We start from the raw sequence: 23,015 nt of genomic DNA, 5'->3' as shown, positions 1-23,015 counted from the left end.
AAAGCCAAAACAATTAATAATAAAAAATCATGCATCAGAGACTAAGTCAGGAATCTGATGTTCAGTAGTTGTCGTTTGTTGATGTGGTTCATAAGTGTTTCTCGTTTCTCGTTTTTTATATAGATAAGACCGTTGGTTTTCACGTTGAATGGTTTTACACTAGTAATTTTTGGGGCCCTTTATAGCTTGCTGTGCGGTGTGAGCCAAGGCTCCGTGTTGAAGACCGTACTTTGACCTATAATGGTTTACTTTTATAAATTGTGACTTGGATGGAGAGTTGTCTCATTGGCACTCATACCACATCTTCTTATATCTAATCATTGTGAAACTGAAGCATGAAAATGGCTATGCGAAACATTCTGAAAACTAGTGTATGAATATATTGGTAGAGAATTTTTGCGAATTGTTTTATCAATATGCAGAGACGATTAACACTCCCAAATATCAGCATAACAGCTTCATTTGCAAATTTTTTCGATAAATAATGAAAACAAGACAATAGACCTTAGCGTGTTTATTTCAAATAACAGGTAAACAGATCTTTATTTCAAAATGTATGATTGTTGTTTACAATAAAAAAGAATTGATCAGTATGGTTACCGACGTAAACAAATTCCTGATTTTGTCACCTTTTTAAGTTGTAGAGTTACTTTTCTATTTTGATCGCTTTGCAAATGCTGTGAATGTTATGTCGCTTTTAGCCAGTTGTCTCTATAGAACGATAATTTTGGTAAAATTGAACTGAAATCTAACACATTTTTTAATAAATCACTATTTAATAGTATTCTTAATCTTGAAGCAGTATATGACAGAGATCCTCCTTTGTTAAACTTCCTCTTTTGCCTTTGCCTTTGCCTTTGCCTTTGCCTTTGGCTTTGCCTTTGGCTTTGCCTTTGGCTTTACCTTTGCCTTTGCCTTTGCCTTTGGCTTTGTCTAGAATAAAAGAAGAATGTGTCTTATGACACGAATGCCCCCGCTCAAGCTTGCTTTTCAAACGAAAATGGGCGGACGGACGGAAAGACGGAAGGATGGAAAGACAGAAGGATGGAAAGACGGAAAGACGGATGAACAGAAAGACGAAAAGACGGAAAGACGGACGGTCAAGGGTAACACTTAATGCCCCCTTCGACATGTGACAGGGGAATACAAATGAAGAGCTTATAAACTAAAAACGGACAAGGAATCAGAGCTTTGCATGAGTGAGATACATTCCTTAATTTTAAATAATTTTTAAAATTTTGTAACAGCAAATTAATAAAAACACAAAATCCGTATTTTCTTGTCAGTACCGACATAATGGCTTCTTGCCTGGTGATGCCCTCGGGGACTAACAGTCCACCAGCAGAGGTATCGACCCAGTGGTAGTAATAACATTAACAGTACTAATATTTCTACACCAGATAGGCATTTCGACAATAAATGTCTCTTCAGCGATGCTCGAGGCCAAACTATTTCAAAATCCAAGGCTCATTAAAAACATGAAGACCTTATAAACCAAAATGGACAAAATAAAAAAAAGCATTTCATATTCAACGATTTTTTACAATTTTAACCGACGGTTTTAAACATCACACTGAAGGAAATACTTTTCTACAATGTCAAATATCTTTCTGCTCATAAAATGGAATGTTCATAAAGTCTCTTAACCTCGTTATTGAAGCTTGTGAAGTGGAGTACCCAGAAAACGTTATCGTGATCATTGGTAGTAGAAGCAACATATTATCAAAACATTTATTAGTTTTTAGATCGTTTGCATGAATTTAAGAGGTCAGAAAATTGATCTCATAATTTCTTCGTTTTATACACCTATCCTGTTTTTTTTTCCTTTCAATACGACAGGCCTCTGTTATGAAGAAACAACCTGGACGCATAAGTTTCAATGAAATGGACTTCAAGGCATTATATTTGAAAGCATCTTGTTGATTTACACTGTATTGGAAATCCACTATGACCTATGGATGGCTGTGCTTTTTTTTTGGTGTTTCATGTACAATACGATTTTATGCTCTCTTCGTGCAAGTTCCTGATTGTTTACATCTTTATATACCTTTTACATTATCAAATTACCAAATATTCTCATTTTTCTATAGAGGAACAGCCACGCAGTTAAGAGGGATATGAGCCATAATATTCTATTATGATTTTAAATTTTTTTAAAGAAAAATTGTATTGTCAGACAAACTTACTAACGTAAGGTAGTTTTATTTCACCTTAAAATTAAACAGTTGGACGTGGTTATACCTTAACGTATAAGATCATTGATAATATTTTTATCGCTATTTTGTCTATGACGTCGTTGATCTTTACATCGACAAGGGCACGCGCGTCCTTAGTTTCTTGCGATAATATTCTATCTCAAGCGAATAGCATGATATGAAAAATTATCACAAAAAATAAATCAAAGGAAAAATACACAAAATATCAAACAAATGGGATACATTTCCTGTAAAGCTTTGCAAAAAAAATATTTTTTGACGGTATATAAGTCAGACAATGCATTTTTAACGTTTTTATTTTACGTAAAACCCACCTTGTGCATGTGTTATACTACAAGATATGCATGATCTGTAACATATTTTAACTTCGTATGTTTAATTCGTTTTGTTTTCTCTCTCTCCAAATAACTGGGATAACAAAATCTTTACATGGTTTAAAAATAAATTTCTTTTTATTATTGTGTCGCATAATGATAGTACCGTATACGATAACATAATGAAAATATACATTAAAACAATCAATATCCAGTCATTGGTTTGGCTTATCGGAGACTCATATTTACAAAACTATTCAAGTTTATATTAACATATCATTAACTTTATTTGTTTTTGAACAATTAAAAAAATTAATTATCCCTTACAAGAATACACATTCAATTAATAAGTTAAAACAAAAAATTACGAAGATAAGAATTATTATTATCTATTTATTATTCTTAATTTATAACATGACTTTCAAATTACTTAAATCAAAGGTATTACTGAAAACTATAAACTAAGTATCTCAAAACTAAAAATAACTTTCGTCTCATAAAATAAAATTGAAAGTTGAGTTTGACAGATGAAATTAATCTTTGAAATAAAAAAGAAGTTTTAGAGGTCAGACGATAGATTAAATAATATAAGATTAAGTAAATACCGTATCTACTTGACAAAAATCATCCGTGCAAGCTTCATGTTGTTTAATTCGTCCTTTTTTTTTGCATTCTTCATTTCTTCCACAGAACCTGCTCCTCTTTCTGTCACATTTTTTACTACATAAAGTCCATTCAGACCATTGGGGTAAGACAGGATTTTCTGTTGTTGTTGTTAATTGAGTTACACCTGTTGATTCTTTCTCCGTTGTAAATTCCGATGGGGGTTCTGTTTCTGTATTTGTTGTCAATTCAGTAACACCTGTTGTAACTTTCTTTGTTGTTGATTCTTTCTCTGTTGTAACCTCCGGTGGAGGGGATGCCTCTGTAGTTGTTGTTGTCAATTCAGTTACACCTGTTGTAACTTTCTGTGTTGTTGATTCCGTCTCCGTTGTAAACTCCGTTGGAGGTGATACCTCTGTAGTTGTTGTTAATTCCGTTACACCTGTTGAAGTTTGCTTTGTTGTTGATTCTTTCTCCGTTGTAACCTCTGGTGGAGGTGTTGCCTCGGTTGTTGTTGACTTTGGAATATACTCCCTGAGCATGCAATTGCCATTATAGCAAATCTGAATATAAGAGTGTTTATAGAATATGTTTATAACATATCTACATGGTCATTATCATATAAATCAGTTGTAAGACATAAAACATTATGCATTGGCCTTTCATAACGGTTGACACTTCCAGAGGTCCTGATTTCAACCACGGTTTAAAGCAGATTTATGTTTTGGGTCGTGTGTTGTTTTATTGCATTGTGAATACTTTTGTTTTTGTTTTTGCTAAAGTGTTGTCTTATTCAGATCTTACAAGTATTAAAAAGATATAGTATTAACATATCAATATTGAATTCAATCTCGGCAATGATTGTAATCGTTAGGTAAAAAACAACTTACAGTATCGTACCATATTGTGGTAAAGAGGAATTTATATATATATCTTTTATTACATATAAAATTAACTATATTATTTTGACTTATTCAAGATATTTACTTATTAAGATATATGGTATTCAATTCACATGTAGATTTATTTTTATATTCATATTTGTTATATGTTTATCAAGCTAGTGACCCAAGGTTTTGCACCCTTACTTCTATATATGATTGGTCAGTTTTGGTTTAGATGTACTTTTAGAAGGAATCTATTGTTGTCTGGACAATCTTAAAATAATATCTAACTAGATATGCCCACCATTATTTTATAATACTAATGATATTTAGATGTCCGGAGAAATCTTGAATTAGATTGTTATATTTATAACCTGAGAGCTTGGTTCGCCTTCCAAAATAAATTATATCAAGGACCACTGGCACAGTAAGCCACCACTCCACCAGGTAAAGGAGTATTCCACTAACGCAGCTAATGAAGGTGTTACATATCTACTAGGTAAGTGGAGGCACCGTTACATATTTATGAGAAAGGTCAGTTCTCTATATATTTCAATTGTCAAGTCTATAACATTTCAGTAAGTTTGAGATAACGGAATGACAAAATGAGTGAAGGATTGTGATACTGTGTGAAAACTTTAAACCCGACTTAAAATATATGAAAATAGAATGAAATCATTAAAACTAAACAGATGTGTTTAAAACAGCAGAATTATAAACAGTAAAACAAGATAGTGCAATTCGCCAATTAAATATTCCAGAGTAATTAACAGCATAAATAGAGAATTAAAATACTGAATACCATTTGAAATTCTATAAATTTTAACTTGTTAACGTTTATATAAAAATTTTGTTTTTGTCATAAAGCACTTTAGTTATGATTTTCAGTTTTGTTATCTAGTTACGATGTTATCCTTGGCGATAACAGCAGGCAAATAGCTGAATGAATATCATTACATAATTATTGTGAGGATCTTTGCACCTGATTTGAGGAAAGAACAATTTACATGTTTTTTACTTTTTTTATTATGCTAACCAATGCTTATTTTTAACTGTTTTGCTATTGTAGTACGCTGTTTCTTTTTTCATATCTGAGTTCATGTAAATGCTTAGGTTTGCATGTTTATGTATTTTTGATACTTATATGAGTGTACAGTTTACATTTATGACGAGATGAAGTCAGGTACTAGATGTATTTTTGCCATATTCATACAGTCAGGATTTTACTTCGTTAAAATTATCTTCCTATCACGCCACCTAATTTTTCAATCGATAAAATTGAAGCTATTGTAGGAATGACGCGCTGTCAATTAAGCTCTTGAAAACCGATAAATTTATCCACATGGCATCATTACGATTCTTACATGACAGTTGTATTTTAAAAGACAAATGTATCTACAATCTATAAAACATCATTTAATGTACTTTTAGGCCGTTTGTCAACTTAAAACTGATTGGTTATCAGGGGGAATTTCCGGAAGTTAAAACAACAATGAAAAATCGATTAAGATATTTAGTGGAATGACAGACTTAAAATTTCCAGAGGTTGAAGACTAATTACCCTAGGTAACATTCACAAAAAATGAAGTTTTTTTTAAAGTTATACAGTTTGAAGATTCACAAATAAAGTCTATCGTCAAGGGGTTTGAAGTTCTTCCCATCCCTAAAATTGTCCTACAATTAAGTAAAACTATACTTGAAAACCAAGTTCATCTATATTTTAATATAGGTACACTCTTAATCTTTTAAGGTCTTCTTACCCCTGAAATTGCCTGACAATTAAGTCACCACACAGTTAAACTGTATTTGAAAACCGACAATTGCGCCAAAGTTTCTCAATATTCCTTTTATTCTGGACCACATTTCCTTGGATTAAGGGTGACTGAGGAATAGAAATATTGTCACCATTGGTCTTCCTCCGACCGACAGTAAAACCCTCGCAAAAGTGGGACGTCCGGTTGGCTTTGCGGGATGTACAAGTACGCAGCCACGTCCGGTCAGAATTTGGACGTTAAATCCGATGCCTCGTTAAAAGAGAGTGCCACGCTCTTTGCACGTTAAAAAGCCTTGCAACAACTCTTCGAGTTGTCCGTAGGGGCCTGTTGCAAGATTAAATTTCTGTCCCTATCCAATATTCCCTCATTTTCCAGTGGCAGTGTAATTTTTCCCGACCTTCATACCGGATGGCCTCTATAACAGGACCCACCTATTGTATTAATTGTTAATTTGTTCTCGTCCTGAATATGTATGAAATATTTGCCACTGGACGTTAAGCAACCAACAATCAAACAATTAAAATCCTTGGAAATGGCAACAGTTACGAGGTTACTTGTCTCCTTGAGGCATACCCAACAGCTACTTTTATTCATTGTTGTTTGTCTTTTCCCTTTTGCAGCGGTGCTTTCTCTCCATCTTCGAAATATTATTTGCATTGACCCTTGGTATCTTTTTACATATTGTTGTTATAAACTATAGGAGAGGGTTAAGTACTAAAAAATAGTAAATCCACGATGATGTTAATGATCCTTCCCAAGCCAGGAGCATGTTATATAACGATTTTACAGTAACATGCTAAGTCAAAATAAACCAGCGCTTTTAAAGATATTATTTTCTTTGATAATACCATTTTCCTATCAAATGTTATTATCTAAACGTCCCATTACATTGCTAGAATTTCGTCAAATGTTTTTATGTTTTCAGTTGATGTTATTGTGAATTATATTTCGTCAACATATGGTATCTTTGGTTTTCATGCAATTATGGCGAAAATTGAAAATTGGTAATATATAAATTTCTTTCATACTTACAGCAGTTTCATTACATGGGCTTCCATTATATGCATACACACCATAACAATAACCATCTTTTGAATTTAAACAGTATAAATAATCCCAACAGTACGAAGGTCTAGGTTTCTGTAATAATATAACGCAGATGTCCATGAACATTTTTACATACTAATATATGTATATCAAATAATGCTAGAAGCTGGGTCAAAATATTTTTATGATCTTAATACCAAAATTAGAATAGACATGCATTATACTAAATGACCTTACTACGTCTGACCTATAAATATATACTTCCACTGATCCAATCATTTTACTTCTACTGACCTCAAATATTTTACTTCATCTCACTATAATATTTTATGACCTCTGACCCTTATATTTTACAACCTCTGACTCTAATATTTTAATACCATTGACCCTTATATTTTACAACCTCTGACCCTAATAATTTACCATCTCTGACCCTAATACTTTACTACAACTGACCCTAATATTTTTCTTTCTCTTACCCCAAATATTTTACTACTTCCTACCCTAATAGTTTACTACCTCTAGCCCTAATATTTAACTACCTTTGACCCTAATATCTAACTACCACTGACCTAATATTTTACTTCCCCTGACTCTAATATTTCATTACTTTGACCCTAATATTTAACTACATCTGATCCTAATATTTTACTATCTCTTATCTCGAATAAGTTACTAAATCTGACCATTATATTTTAATACAACTGATCCTAATTATTTTACCTCTTACCCTAAAATTTTACTACCACTGACCATTTTATTTCGCTATCTCTGACCCTTAGATTTCATTACTTCTTTTATTTCAACATATCCTTATACTTTACTGTCTCTGACTGAACCTATTATTTCACCCCCGGCCCTTAATATTGTACAACCTGTGTCCCCAATATTTCCCTACTTCTGACCATACAAATTTACTAGCTTTGTTTCAATGTATTTTACTACCACTGACCAAACTATTTTGCTATCTCTGATCCTAATGTTTAAGTACCTCTGACCTAAATATTAAATTACCACTCACTATGATGTTTAGCTACCACTGACCCTTATATTTTATTACCTCCCAAATACTTTACCACCGCTGACCCTAACATTTTACTACCCCTTACCTTATATTTTAATCCATATGAAAAAAAACCCATCAAAGTAAGCTTCAATGGTAAAGCCCTTACGTGACATCATCCTTCTAACAGCCTGGGACAAACTATAGAAATTACCTAGTGCCAGTTTTGAACAAAAAGGGAGTTTGCGATCAAATAAGGTAAATTCTCTACATTCAGGGAAAGTCCATCTAAAACCTGTCACCTACTGGCTAACCTTACTCATTTGAACGGACCTTTATGCTGACTTTAAATTCACCTATGCCATATAGCAGTTAGCCGTGACAACTTTTGTTGCATCATCTAAAGTTTGAAAAATTCGTTTAGAGGGGTCACCTACAAAATCATCGACAGCAGAACCCTCAGGTCTACTACAATCATGTATGATCGGTAAACCCCTCCCCCCCCCCCCCCTCCACGGTTAGGGATAACACCAATGTGACTAATAATTTTAGGTGTTTCACCTGCAAAAATATAGGTACCATTCTCAATTTCAATCAAAACTTTTTTTATGTGCTTTGCTATAAAGAGGGTCAGAGGGGCTAGCAGAAGAGTGATTTTTTGCTTGAATATTTAAAGGGATATCAGTAGCATCAATAATATCAAAGCCAAACTCGATTCCCTGAAGAAGAAATTTTTTATCAAAATCATTTTGTAATTCACTAGAAGAGGCAGACAGGACGAGGTCGCGTGTGGGCCTTACAATTAATCCCGGTTTTTTGGATTGCCATGTATAGAGTTAGAATAGGAATGAGCAGGATGCATATTAGCACAGCCTGGTAAAGCACAAACATGCTCAAACCTACAATTTGACATAAAACATCCCTTCCTGCTGTTAAACCTTTTGCATATCTCCCGCCCACCAGATGTTTTGGAAGCATACGTAATTTCATGTTTAACCATCAGGTCAAGAGCCAACAGTCTGATATTAAGGACCTCCTGTCTGAGGCTTTACAAAACCCTTTGGGCGTAAATAAATTGAATGCAAATGTGGATTTTGTACCCCAACGAAACTTGTGTTGTTTCTGAAGCTGCCTATATTTTCTGTCAAAAAAGAAGACAGAAACCATATAACAAGTAGCAACAAGATTGTAAATTCTTGCAGTATAAAAAAAGTAATCAAGCAACTGAGTCTATGACAAATCGCCAGAGGACAAAAGCTTGTACATAATTGACAAGTTGGCACTGGACCGTTAACACAAACTCAGGGACTCGAGTTTAGGCTTAACTTGACAAGATTTGAAAATCCCCAGAAGCATCTGAAATAAGTTTTTCTTCTGAAAAACTAGTACCTGACATATGTACATTAACAAAATTCGTAAGGGTTCCGCGGAACCCAGTGTCTCGACTACTTTTGCTGTTGTCTATGTTTTCAGTGTGATAGGGGAATGCACATAATAGATACAGTTAATGAACTGGTTTATGAAACTAAGTCCATTTATAAGTAATATACGGAAAAACAGGAAATAATTTTTACAAAATTTCCTTCTAGATACTAGCTTTTGATCATAAACAAGCTTCTGTCCAAGTTTGGTACAAATCCAGGATAGTTTAAGAAAGTTATTAAAATTTTAAAAACTTTAACCACAGAGTGAATGAAATGTTAACTGGCAGAAAAACTAAGTCCATTTATAAGTAAAATACGGATAATCAGGATTTTTTTTACAAAATTTACTTCTGGATACTATCTTATGATCATAAACATGCTTCTGTCCAAGTTTGGTACAAATCCAGGATAGTTTAAGAAAGTTATTAAAATTTTAAAAACTTTAACCACAGAGTGAATGAAATGTTAACTGGCAGAAAATCTAAGTCCATTTATAAGTAAAATACGGATAATCAGGATTTTTTTTACAAAATTTACTTCTGGATACTATCTTATGATCATAAACAAGCTTCTGTCCAAGTTTGGTACAAATCCATGATAGTTTAAGAAAGTTATTAAAATTTTAAAAACTTTAACTACAGAGTGAATGTTATGTTAACTGGCAGAAAAACTAAGTCTATTTATAAGTAAAATACGGAAAAACAGGATTTTTTTTTTACAAAATTTATTTCTGGATACTATCTTATGATCATAAACAAGGTTCTGTCCAAGTTTGGTACAAATCCAGGATAGTTTAAGAAAGTTATTAAAATTTGAAAAACTTTAACCACAGAGTGAATGTAATGTTTACTGGCAGAAAAACTAAGTCCATTTATAAGTAAAATACGGAAAAACAGGATTTTTTTTTTTACAAAATTTACTTCTGGATACTATCTTATGATTATAAACAAGCTTCTGTCCAAGTTTGGTACAAATCCAGGATAGTTTAAGAAAGTTATTAAAATTTTAAAAACTATAACCACAGAGTGAATGTAATGTTAACTGGCAGAAAAACTAAGTCCATTTATAAGTAAAATACGGAAAAACAGGATTTTTTTTTTACAAAATTTACTTCTTGGTACTATCTTATGATCATAAACAAGCTTCTGTCCAAGTTTGGTAGAAATCCAGGATAGTTTAAGAAAGTTATTAAAATTTCAAAAACTTTAACCACAGAGTGAATATTTGTGGACACCGCCGACGACGACGACGACGACGCCGACGACGGAATGTAGAATCGCTATGTCTCGCTTTTGCGACAAAAGTCGCAGGCTCGACAAAAATCAGTTATATCATAAAAATGTATAGTCACATCATTAAAGGAAGATTTTAGAAATATTTGTGGGTCTTTCCAGGAAATAATGTTTGAAACACAGTCAAATTCTTGAGTACCTTCTGGATGCACAGTTGAAAGTCCTTGGTTTGTCTTTTTGTTGTTCAGGCTATCACCAAATTGTAACGATTGTTGCTGCTGAAATTGTTTCGTTATCGCTTGTACATACAAATCTCCACTTCCGGTTTGAACTGCCCCGCAATCTGACGTCTCTGTTGCGCATGCGTAGCGTGAAGGCGCAGATGAAGAAGCCGAAGTTGTTCCTCCGCCGACTTGTTGGATTCGCTCCCGCTATCCGCTCGGAATGTAGATATAATAAACGTTGTTGTCCGATAGGGATATTTAATTTTGTCAAATCTTCTGGTGAGAGGCAAGACAGCGCTGTTTCGATCCTACTCCCACGTCGTATGCTTTTTATGAATGATTTACCTGATGGTGTAAATGACGTCATAGAACGATGACGTAAGAATGTAAAGATTTTACGGGAAATTGCACGAATGGGAAACTGAAAGTCGTCAAAACATGAAAACATAAACAGACGATGGTAAGAATTTGTATAATGTCCATATCTTCTTAAATGAAAGTAAGATAGTTAATTAAATTCATCCAAATCTGTCTAAGAATGCTATTGTATATCGGTTAAAAATGTCACTTATTCAATTTTCTTCGTCGTTTACATCGATATTAATAGTATGTTCAATTACGGGAACAGCAAACATTTCCCTTCACATTGAGCGCTTCGATCCAAAAGAACTGCTGTCTTTGTCCTATTAGAATAGAAATAATTCATTGGGGCTTGAATTTATATTGATTTTACCACGAGTTGGCCCTTTATGCTGATATTTTACCCCTCGCTGTCCCTCGTGGTAAAATATTTAGCATAAAGGGCCAACCCGTGGTAAAATCACGATAAATTCAAGCCCCAATGAATTATTTCTTAAGCACTATACAGTATAAATCAATCCCAGTGATAAAAAAAAAATGAATTGCAACTGGAATATAATAAACAGCCTGCACACGCTTTGTGCAAATTCAAAAGTGATAAAACAAAGACCGCAATTAACAATCTGAGTTGATAGTTATGATTAATCAAAAATAATGATTGGCTAGCATCCTAGATACCAATCATACCAATTAGTAATAGAACAGGGTTGCAGAAATTATGATTTCCAATCTTGATTGGTTAAAGGGAACTTCCTGGGGACGGTAATTTGATATGTAAGCAAAATGCAATATCCAAGTTCCCTCTGTATTAATACTTTATTTAATTAAAATAAGCACCTGAGTCGAAACATTTTCCTACCAGAGACTGGAATATATGTAACACTGATCCCAAATATTTTACTTCCTCTGACCCTTACATTTTACTGTCTCTGATCTTAAGATTTTTCTACCTTTGATCCTAGGATTTATTTACCTCTAACCTATTATATTATACTTCTTCTAATCCTATTATTTTAGCACCGACGCTAATATTTTACAACCAACCTTAGATATTTGGTACCTCAGACCCCAATAATTTACTACCTCTGATTCCAAATTTTTTTCCTAACAGACACCGGAAGATACTTAAAACTGATCCCAAATATTCTACTTCCTCTAACCCTAACATTTTACTACCTCTGGCCCTAATATTTCACTGCCTAAGACCCTAATCTTTTACTACCTCTGACCCTAATATTTTACTAGCTCTAACCCTAATTTTTTTTTACCTCTGATTCTAATTCTTACGGTAGAATTTTATAGATTTTTTGGGAATAAACTTAAATCACTACTGGTAAATGTCTTAAATACAGGATACGATAGAAACGGTCTTTCATATTCACAACGTACTAGTATATTAACTTTGATATTCAAAAAGGGGGATCCTTTACTTTTGGAAAACTATCGCCCAATATCCCTTCTTAATATAAATTTTAAAATTTTGTCATATGTTCTTGCTCAACGCTTAAAAAAGGTACTTCCAAAAATTATAAATGAGGATCAAACCGGTCATGTTAAAAATAGATTTATTGGGTTTAATCTGAGACAAATCCAAGATGTTATAGACTACTCAGAAACATACAAAATTGAGGGAGCAATTGTTTTTGTGGATTTTACGAAAGCATTTGATTCGTTAGAATGGGATTTTATGCTTGGAACTTTGAAACATTTTGGGTTTAATGAATCATTTATTCAGTGGGTTAAAACTATGTATACTGACGTTCAAACATGTGTCATGAATAATGGGTGGGTATCAGAAAATTTCAAAAATTCACGGGGAATCCGACAAGGCTGTACTTTATTAGCGTTATTGTTTGTTTTGGCTGTTGAAATTATGGCTCTAAAGTTGTGAAATAGCAACGAAGTAAAAGGAATCACTATTAAGTTAGATGGGAAAAGTCACAGCATTAAGATTTCACAATTAGCAGATGACACAACATTATTTTGTAAAGATAAAAACGATGTAATATCTGCAATGAATATAATAGAAATTTTTGGCTCGTTTTCAGGTTTATTGGTAAATAGAAATAAAACAGAAGGATTATGGATCGGGAAATTGAAATCATGTAAAGATAAAATTGCGGGGATTAATTGGGGAGATAAACCTATTGAAGCATTAGGGATGTTTTTTGGACATGATAAATAGGAATGCAAAAAATTAAATTGGGATTGTAAAATAGAAAAAATGATAAAAATGTTCAAGACATGGGAAAAAAGGAATCTTTCAATTTTAGGGAAAATACTGATTATTAAAGCATTAATCTTGCCTTTATTTACATTCTTGGGAAGTGTTTGCTTAACTCCCGAAAATTATCTTAAAGAACTAGAAACACGAAGCTTTAAATATATTTGGGATGGGAAGCCAGACAAAGTAAAAAGAAACCTGATAACAGGTCCATATGAAAAAGGAGGCTTACAAATGGTCGATTTTAAAAGTTATTTTATGTCTCTAAAGGCATCATGGGTATATAGACTTGTTAATGGTAAATTTGCCAACTGGAAGCTTATACCTTTTAAATATCTAAAGAGGTCTAATAATATGTTATCTATATTTAATATGAATTTAAATGATATAAAACATTTAGAATATTTTAAATGTGTGCCAGAATTTTATAGAGAAGTAATAAAGTCCTGGATTTTGACGGGTGGGCAAACAAATCAACCAGTTACATATGTTGATATAAGAAAGCAAACAATATGGGGAATAAATTTATTACATTTCATAATAAACCAATTTTCTTTGAAAACTGGATTAAGAGTGATATAATATATTTAACTGACATTCTAGATGCCACTATGTCATTATCAGAAAAAAATATTTTAAACAAATTAAAATGTAAGGTAGACTGGATTGCTGAATTTCATAAATTGAAACAATCTTTTCCCCAAAATTGGATTGACATAGTTGAACAAGAAAATTCTGTTCAAAGTACAGTAAATGTCCAGAGAAATAAAATCACATGGAAAGGTCGTTATTTTGAGACTACATGTTTTTCAAATAAAATATTATATGATTCGCTAGTGAATAATAAAAAAGAACCGTCAGTAGGGATAAGTAGGTGGCTTAAAATTCTACCAATGCAAGAAGCTCCAAATATGAATTCATTATATAACTTTATTTTCAAATATTTAACTGAAAATAAATTAAAAATATACAGATGGAAATTACTACAGTTTATTGTACCAACAAAAAAGCTTTTATTACAATGGAAAATATCGAATAATAATATGTGTAATTTTTGTAACATAGAAGAAGACTATTCTCATTATTATTTCGATTGTTCTTATTTGACAAGATTTTGGCAACACATATACGACCTCTTAAAAAGGAGTAATTTAGATTTTTTAATAAATCTACAACACCTGATATTTGGATACAAAATCACAGACAATAAGTATTACTCAATAATTTTTTTGATTACAATAATAAGTTTTTCAATATACAAGTCATACTATGTATCTGAGCAGAAAACAAAAACATAGACGTCTACAGAATTTTTGTCAATGAATACACCAAGAGAGTAGATACCAATATTAATGGACATAAGGCAATAAGTCCAATGTTACTAACAATTAAAAGGAACATAATCAATGAATAATTTTCTAATATTGTTATTATAGTGTTTTGTATACAAAATGTATGTCAATTAATCTAATCAGCTGGTTATTCCCTGGGTAGTCAGTGGATTGTAACAGGGTACGTCAAGAGAAGCTTGGAATCTTGATGGTTTATGTAACAAGCAATATTTGATGAATAAAATTATGTTGTTAAAAAAACAAATATTTTACTAGCTCTAACCCTAATATTTTTTTACCTCTGATTCTAATTAATATTTTACCACTGACCTAAAATATTTTGATACCTCAGCGCCAGAGATCGGAAAATATCTAACACTGATCCCAAATATTCTACTTCCTTTGACCCTAACATTTTACTTCCTCTGACCCTTACATTTTTCTACGTCTAACCTACTATATTTTTCTTCTTCTGATCCTAACATTTTACCACCGATTCTAATATTTAACTGGTGACCTAAAATATTTTGATACCTCAGATCCCAATATTTTACTTCCACCGATCAGAATATTTTTCTACCGCTGATCTAAAATATTCTACAACCTCTGACCCAAATCTTTTACTACCTCTGACCAACTATATTACTTCCTTTGACCCTTGAATTCGAATACATTCTACCGTTATATTTTACTACGTATGGCTCCAAATACTTTACTGCCACTGAGCCTGATAGTTCACTACATCTGACCCAAATATTATACTGTACTGATCAAATGACATTTTCGGACTAAGATAAAATTGTGAATTTGATTGTTTTGTAATGTAACTTATAGAAGCATTTAGAATTATATTGAATTCGAAGATATACTTTGGTTTCCCCAATAATGATACATAATACTCACCACACATAGAACAGAATAAGGGTCACTCATCAAGTATCTACACTGATCGTTCCCTTGATATCGTTGTCCGGGTAATATAGATTGGTCAACAAAACTATAATCACCATTCACTGAATGATGTTTTAAACATTCATATTTAGGTTCATTCGTGGCCTCGTTGGACATTAAACCACTCAGGCTAAATGAAAAGTGAAGAGAAATATATATATTGATAGCCAATAGTAAAATACGTTATCAATAATTGAGAATTTATATCCATTTTTGTCTATAGTAACTGATTTGGTAGCCAAACGATTATTGCACAGGTATGCTCTGTTTTACATCAGGACATAAGAACTAAATACAGACAAACACATATTGTATTTGTCAATCAAGATGGGGATAGTATTTTTATTATCATGGGTACATAATAGAACACCAAAGGACGTTTCAGCACAAAACTTAATAATATTAAATTTAAAATACTTTAAATAAGTATTTCCCGAAAAAAAGTAAAACAAAAACACCGAACTCCAAGATAAGTTCAAAAAGGGGCAGTCCATAAAAACTGACAAAATCAAACTTTATCAACCAATGGAACTGGTGGAAAACAACTGTCATATACCTGACTTAGAACATTTCGGAAAATGATGGGTAAAACCTGGTTTTATAGCTAGCTAAACCTTCCACTAGAAATCAATTTTACAATCGAGTTTTTGTCCAGTAAAAGAGATACCGTAAGGTTTATTGTTTTTGTTTCTATAATTTATTTATTGTAATGTTAAGTAGTAAAAACTTAACCCTTTTTACTCAGCATGTAGATACATCGAGTTTCTCGACCGCTTGCATTATTCACAGTGAGAAAGCACACACTGCTGTTGGTCGATAATGATGAATTGAGTGTATAAAGGTCTGCTATTATCTTTGTTCTGTAAGCTCCTTCCTACCAATTCACCCTTTCTATTCTGACTCCTTAGTTTACAGAATAATTACGACGGTTGTCGCATGCGAAGCAGGATGATCGGCTTTCATGCAAAATCTAAGTAGTATTCTTGCTTTTTATGAGACCTATGCTTTAGTGTACGATTTCGTTGGGGGAGATTTAAAGTCTTTATCGTTATGTCCTCGATTTCAAGGATTGGACATAAAATTGAACAATTCCTACGTGATTAATACATTTTCATAAAAAATGGAAATTTGTACTGACAAGAACAGTTTTGAAACATATGAAAAAGGATGATTGTTCTTTTCTACGAGAACTGACTGTTAACATCATCCATTTTTTAAAACAGAAATCTCGTTTGTATGTACATTCTGCAATGAAACGATATATTTTTATACTTTTGAATAGTGCATTATGCCCATACCTTAAAAATGCCAAAGTTGTCAAACGGGTCAGTATCAGAAAAACAAATTGATCCATTGTTTGATATAACATATCTATTTAGACTATTTATATTTATTTTTGCATACTCATTTGAGTAATTGGGTAATTAATTAGGGTAAGCATTTAAGGTAAAAAGTAACACATCTGTTTTTGTTATTTCTTTATGACCTTTACGGTTTTCGTACACCAATATGATATTTCTATGCCATTTAAACGTCTAATCTTTTAAAAACTAACGCCAACATTTTACTTACTTCAAAAGGTGCTCACGAATTTTTTCAATGGAGCATGGAGAAAATGTGTATGGATTAGTCCTATATGTGTATGTTGCAGCTTTAAAGTTCGGCGACATTACGAACTGTTCCTCTGACGTACAACCTGCAGTGACATCATGGGGACATCTCATACTGAAATCAAAGTCAAGCGGTTCAATATTACCCTAGTTAACAGTGACATCTAGGGTTCAACTCATACTGAAATTAAATTTACAGTGGTAATATGGGCATTCCGACTTAAATTCAGAGTCTAGCAGTTTACAGTGACTCATCTCATACTGAAATTTAAAGCAACAATGTCATCACATAAAATTCAAGTCAATCAGTTAACTGTTATGAAATAAAGACAAGACGAAAATTCATTGTAATCTGGTATTGTGAATGTTTAAAGGGGCATTAGCTACAAATTAGACAAAACATTGAAAAATGATTGATTTGCATCAAGCATTTATGAAAGCGGAAAATATAAATAATAATTCGCTATTAGCAGTCAGTTTGGTTCAATTGCGTCAAACGTAATATAACAAAAATACCGAACTCCAAGAAAAATTCAAATCGGAAAGTCCCTTATCAAATGGCAAAATCAAAAGCTCAAACACATCAAACGAATGGAAAACAACTGTCATATTCCTGACTTGGTACAGGCATTTCCTTATATAGAAAAAAATACGCTAAAAATTATCGCTGATGTACAGGATGATTGCAAGTCAATAAGTCAACTAATTTGAATCCGTATTCACACAACCTTAAATTTGACCTTTAGTGGAGATGGGTTGTGTTTGTGGTCAGCATATGTTTTCGGCACACAAACAAATCATCATTATGCAGGTAAAACGATGATCGACATATACTTTTAAAGCTATAAAACGAATCAAACAGACCTTGAAAAATAATCATATTACGATTGCACGTGCGTGTCTGTCTATTTGTATTCATATTTGTGTATATCAGGTTATATGACCGTCGGCAGTCTTCGGAGGTCATCTTAATGGATAATTAGATGGCGTCTAGTCTAGAAAACGCACGAATGCTGATACATTAAAGCAAGTCTATGCATTGTTAATTATTTCTTTCGGACTGTCTGTTATTTGGATGTACCTTTGTTTTCGACTTATGAGTTTGAATATCACTTTGGTATCTTTCGCCTCTCTTTTAATATAAAAATAAGGAGATGTGGTATGATTGCCAATGAGACAACTATCCACCCAAGATCAAATGAAGACGGTGTAAGCAATTATAGGCAACCATACGGCCTTCAAAAATGAGAAAACCCATACCGTATAGTCGGCTATAACAGGTACCTACATGAAAAATATGAAACAATTCAATTGAGAAAATTAACGGCCTAATTTATAACAAAACAATTTACGAAAAACAAATATGACAGACATGAACCAACGACAACTACTGAACTACAGGCTTCTGGCTTGGGACAGGCACATAAAGAATGTGGAGGGTTTAAACATGTTTGTGAGCGCTCAACCCTCCCCTAACCTGGGACAGTGGTGTAACAGCACAACATAAGAACAAACTATAAAAATCAGTTGAAAAAGGCTTAACTCATCAGATCGATACCGGACGTGGCAGGGTATTTATCCATCCCTCGCCCCTAACAACAAAAAGGACACTAGGTACAGATCTGAGAGTACTCGCAGTTACTGACAGCTAGTAAAAAAATCATGTATCTAAGACTAAAATATCAATCAGCACACATCCAACATCCAATGGATTTAGTGTAAAGACGTCATTAACAATTAGAGAAAAACATGACCTTGTGCAGTGCCAAAATATAGGTATCGACGTAGTACCGTGAAAGTACATATGTGTATAACAATAATAAGTATGTTATAAATCAAATATTAGAATTTGGGTCAAATTGGTGGACATGAATTTGACATCTAATGCTCTTTTAAAGATGATAGAATATGTGCTTAACAGGCACTATGTAAACAGTATAGTTCACTATACGGTATATGTTGACACGAATTACCATTGATATGGTAATATTAATAGATTTACTGTTTACAAAACTTTGAAAAAATTGTCCCATATACTAATCATTTTCTACCACAGGAAGAGATTATCGTAGCTGTATATGATAATAACCTTATAAATTTTTTGGTTCTCAGTGCTCTTCAATTTCAACTTCGTACTTTATTTGGCCTTTTATTATTTTTATTAAGACCTCCAGTAATCATAAATGTTTACATTCTTTGTCTTTTGCCTTCGGTTGAAAATAGTCCTATATGCAATCATTTAAAATCTCATATTTGTATACTATCAGATGAGAACCAGTGATCCAAAGGAAGCGAGTAACAGTAGTAATACTGTATTCCACTAAGAGGAGAAGAAATCTTTAAACATATGTTAATAATCTCTAAAGAGACTCATATTCAACTTTTGTCAGTGTCCTCAGATTAACGTTTTAACTGTTATGCATGAGAAAAAATCTGAACAGTTGACGTGGATTTAATGAATTATGGGTCACCAAACGGCCCCCAACAATGAGTATTACTCATACCTTATAGTAAGCTATAAAAGGCCGCGACATGACAAAATGTGAAACAGTTTTTACTAGAAAGCTTACGACAAAACAATGAACGACATAACAGACATCATCCAAAAAGACAACCACAAAGTCTATTGCAACCAATTACAACCCTTACACACGTTTGATAAGTTAATGTTCTTTTAAATTGAATTTGAGATAAAGTAAACCATAGATACTGCTAGGTCTGCTAAATATTTTCATTTCTACTTAAAACTTAAAAATTTTCAAAGAGTCTTGATCATAAAGTTGTACTTACATCGCCAAAAGTTTTACCGGCGCGGCTTTAATGACTGACTATTACGAATTATTACGTCTTCCGTATTACATCCACATACCATTGTTGAATAATCGGGATTCAATTGTAATGGACAACGTTATGAGTAAGACTCAGAATTCTGACACTATGTACCTTCCCAGGCATCTCTGTCTTTTTGCGGGATTCATGTTTGTAATATACATTGTATAGGTACTGTATAATTTGTATTGTGTGTTTTGATGTTCTTGGGTTTGCTTATCTGTAGTTTACTACTATTTTTCCGAAGTTAAAGCATATTTATAAGATTTTTTTCTTGTTTGCATCATTTTATACAGTAATCTGACATAGAGTCAAAAATGGTATTTAAATTGTTAAGCAGTTTGGTAAGTCCATTCTCATCAATGCGCAAGTTCAGTATTTGTAAAAAATAAAACACTATATTTTTTAGATATGAAAAGTGTAATAATCCTCTGTACTTGCCTTTAAAGCGATGGTTAGTTGTGTTTAAGCGAGGAATTAACTATGTTTGACTTACTTGTGAGCTAATTCGTGTGCACCAACCCTTGGAACAAATCCTAAACCTGGTGACTCAATGATGGAGACGGCGTAGTAAGGTTGTTTACACATGACACCATCACGACCAGTAAAAGTATATCCTAAATATCAACACTTAGTACAATTAGTCTATAGCCAATAATTTTATTTCAGCTTATTGTTAATTTTGTTCTTATGAACATATATACTACTAGCAAGGTAGGATGTTGCAACCACTAATTATGGTTTAAGAATAATAATCTATATTTACTATCTACAGTAAGCTACTATCATAACTTTATGTAAGGATGTAGACATGTCAGGTTAATGAATTTTTGTCAGATTTTCGGACTCCTTGGGTTTTTCCTACGATAAAGGGTCAATTTTTTGCCCCATGTCACCCACTTTTCTTTTTATAGAACACTTCAAAAGCTCACAGAAGGTCATTACCAAAATTTAAACAGATTCTAGATTTCTTTTTTTACGATTTGCGACCCAAATAATGCCAATGCTAAATATTAGGCAAAAGTCCGAGTAAGTCTTTTCCCGCCATTTCATAAAAAATTCAAATATCACGAAAAGGAGTTCCATAACCTATCAATATTTCTAACTTATTTTGTTCCTTAACTAATGCTCTTCTGACTTATAGTATCAATTTTAAATTCTAGATTTCTTTTGATTTCACCTGACTACATCCAAAGTCTAAACACAAATAAGATTGTTTCACCTGATTATGTTGCCTATACAGATAATAACGTTGTTAATGAAAAAATTTCTGTCAGTCATATTGTCACGTGTGTCGGTCAAGATATATGCTTCATCGTAGTCACTGTTTTTATTGGTCAACCAAGCAAACTATCTTAACTGTTGGTTTTTCTGTAATATTTCATGGTAAATGCATTTATTATGTACTGTTAAAAGCAAACAAAATGATTGTGTTCACCTCTTTCCGTTTATGGTATCGATGTTAATTGTAATCTGATTAATTAGATGTAAAAGTGGGTTTTTAGATACAGTAGTTAGTTAGTCTTTTTGTAAATTCAATATCTTCCTTTTCGTTCTTTTGTTTTCTGTGTCGCGTACAAAGCCTCCCCGTTCAGTTAAAATCATAGTAAAAAACATCGTTCAATTTAGTCACCCTGTACACTCCTGTAATCGCTCTTTTATATGAACATCGGAATATATGGACAAAATTATTAAAAAAAAAATACTAGCCAAAACGATTGATTTTGTCCATTTTTTTCTGTTTCTGGTATTTCTTAGTATTGAACAACTGAATGAGTTGTTAGCCAAGGGACCAAAAATATAGAATTCCCCAGTCCATCAACTGGAAAAAGAACTTCAAGTTACTGATGGATGCAGTTGAGGACTATGCTAGAAAATGAGTAAATCGCGAACCAAACGAACCAGAACTGGACACTTTGTCTAAATGGATCAAAGCTATTCGACCATGCATTCAGAGGCGCATTCAGAAACTACGATTTACTATGATCACAAGGGTTTCTAATGTCGTAGTTAGAAAGTGGTCTAAGTCTAAGGAGATTGTGGATGCTTTATCATCTTTGCATGACAAATATGTCGTTGTTCCAGCAGATAAAGCCTCCAATAATATTGTCTTTGTATGTAAAAACCATTATTTGCAATGTCTCACAAAAGAGCTTGGAATAAACAGCACAACTGGTAATCCTACATATTCTTTAACATCATTTACAAAGGATGAAATTTTACAAAATCACAAATCTGTCCTGCTTTCATTTGGTATTAACATCAAAGAAAACATAGGAAATCTACCGTCATTATTGAACGATACCAAAACTTCACAAAACTCCGTATAAAGAACGATACATAGCTGGATCATCAAGATGTTCGACAAAACATCTTTCTAAGTGTTGACTACTTTTCTTTTACAGTAAAAGATGGCCTTCAAAACATTGTGATGAGATATATTCAACCAGTGGTGTCAATCATATGTGGATTTTCAAAAATTCTAAAGATCTACTGCTAAATCTTAGATCACAATCTCTGCAATTTTGTAGCAACATTAAGACCTTTAATTTTTCTACGCTTTTCACTACTATTCCCCATGCTCAATTGAAAGATCGACTTCACCATCTCATTGAACAGAGCTTATTTTGTGAAGAACCACACTGATTCTATCAGAAAATAACAGCGAAGATGATATTATCAAAATGCTGGACTTTTTAATCGACAATATATTTGTTGAGTTTGGAGGATTGATATTTCAACAGACAGTCGGTATTCCAATAGGTACTAATTGTGCACCCCTTCTGGCCGACTTGTTTTTGTACTCGTATAAAGCAGAATTCATTCAGAACCTTCTAAAAGGCAAAAAGTAAAAGCACCTTGCAAAATTCATTTTACTTTCAGATATATTGATGATGTCCTATCACTGAATAACCCATATTTCAGTCAGTACTTGTATCTCATATATCCCTGTGAACTTGAAATTAAGGATACTACTGATACAAGAAG

General features: G+C 32.8%; 1 protein-coding gene across 2 annotated transcripts in view; it reads right to left on the bottom strand.

The window, feature by feature from the left end:
- Window positions 1-510: 510 nt before the first annotated feature.
- The window catches only part of LOC127733951 (uncharacterized), a 50,047-nt gene continuing 27,542 nt past the window's right edge, over window positions 511-23,015 (bottom strand). The window contains exons 10-16 of one of the 2 annotated variants that reach the window (XM_052243434.1): window positions 20,524-20,644; window positions 17,161-17,313; window positions 15,541-15,718; window positions 6,825-6,932; window positions 3,136-3,696; window positions 904-933; window positions 511-873 (exon numbers count right to left, since the gene is read on the bottom strand). In XM_052243434.1, the coding sequence (XP_052099394.1) occupies window positions 826-873; window positions 904-933; window positions 3,136-3,696; window positions 6,825-6,932; window positions 15,541-15,718; window positions 17,161-17,313; window positions 20,524-20,644 (1,199 nt within the window). In that variant the 3' untranslated portion in view covers window positions 511-825. Of the gene's footprint in view, window positions 934-3,135; window positions 3,697-6,824; window positions 6,933-15,540; window positions 15,719-17,160; window positions 17,314-20,523; window positions 20,645-23,015 lie in introns of both variants that reach the window. The other variant, XM_052243433.1, reaches the window with a different exon arrangement.

Source organism: Mytilus californianus, unplaced genomic scaffold (assembly GCF_021869535.1).
Source record: "Mytilus californianus isolate M0D057914Y unplaced genomic scaffold, xbMytCali1.0.p SCAF_3, whole genome shotgun sequence".
Taxonomy (NCBI): domain Eukaryota; kingdom Metazoa; phylum Mollusca; class Bivalvia; order Mytilida; family Mytilidae; genus Mytilus; species Mytilus californianus.
This window is presented reverse-complemented; position numbering and strand designations above follow the sequence as displayed.